The sequence below is a fragment of the Trypanosoma conorhini genome (genome assembly GCF_003719485.1).
Source record: "Trypanosoma conorhini strain 025E chromosome Unknown Tco_14.4_contig_00815, whole genome shotgun sequence".
Lineage (NCBI taxonomy): Eukaryota > Euglenozoa > Kinetoplastea > Trypanosomatida > Trypanosomatidae > Trypanosoma > Trypanosoma conorhini.
Window position 1 is genome coordinate 5,481 of NW_021704895.1, and position 870 is coordinate 6,350.

Genomic DNA, 870 nt, shown 5'->3' on the forward strand with positions numbered 1-870 from the left:
GGTTGCGCAACAAAATTCTCAATAGAGACATTCTCGTTGGACTCCACGACTCCTCTACCGCTCAATGTATCACGGAGGAAATCGTTCAACTTAATGCCACGAATTGGCCCTTCGCCCTCAAGCAGTACATCTTCGATGCCAGTGGCAGGTGTCCACTGCTGTTTACGTCCCTGCTCCCTCCCTTGGCCCTGTGCGACCTGCGCGCCACCGCCGGACACGCGGCGCGGCGCCATCAGAAGAAACGATGGGTGGAGGGCCCCACGCACACCGCCGGCGGGCGGCCAGCGGGCACACGCGTCGGCGACGCACAGTTGCGGCTGCGGAATGCTGCGCACTCCACGCGGCCGCACCGCAGCAGCTCTCGCCGGGACAATTGAGACGCACAGCCTTGGCCGCATTGCAGCGTGAAATCGCACAAAACTCCGCCACATTATCGATATTTCCTTCACTCAACTGATGTGTGTGTGTGTGTTCGCCGTATCACTAGCACTGCAAAAACGAATTCTTCACAGCCACAAAAGAGAGAGAAAAAAAGAGAGAGATGCGCACACGAGACGCACCTCCCCAACGCCTCCGCAGCCACGCATCGGGAGGACGGGCGGCTGGCGGGGCGCAACAGGCCCCGGGCAGCAACAACCCACAGCGGCCAGCTGCGCCGGAGGGACGCACACCCGCAGTGGCGGCCCAAACGCGTCGCGCGGGCCGCACGAAGGCAGAACTCCACGGCAGCGGCGGCCACCCCCCGCCTCTGCGCCTCCGTCACGACGACAACGGACGAACCGCTCGCGGCCGCACTCCCCCTACACACGCACGCACGGGAGGCGAAGAACGAAGGAACAGCGCGCACACACACAGCCGCAGCGAGAGGGA

General features: G+C 63.4%; 1 protein-coding gene across 1 annotated transcript in view; it reads right to left on the minus strand.

Moving 5' to 3' along the window:
- The window catches only part of Tco025E_08572 (retrotransposon hot spot (RHS) protein), a gene marked incomplete at both ends in the record, with an annotated part of 576 nt that extends 145 nt beyond the window's left edge, over positions 1–431 (minus strand). Inside the window, one exon of the mRNA XM_029375417.1 lies at positions 1–431. This exon is cut by the window's left edge and continues 145 nt beyond it. Within this exon, the coding sequence (XP_029224514.1) occupies positions 1–431 (431 nt within the window).
- Between the last annotated feature and the right edge of the window lie 439 nt (positions 432–870).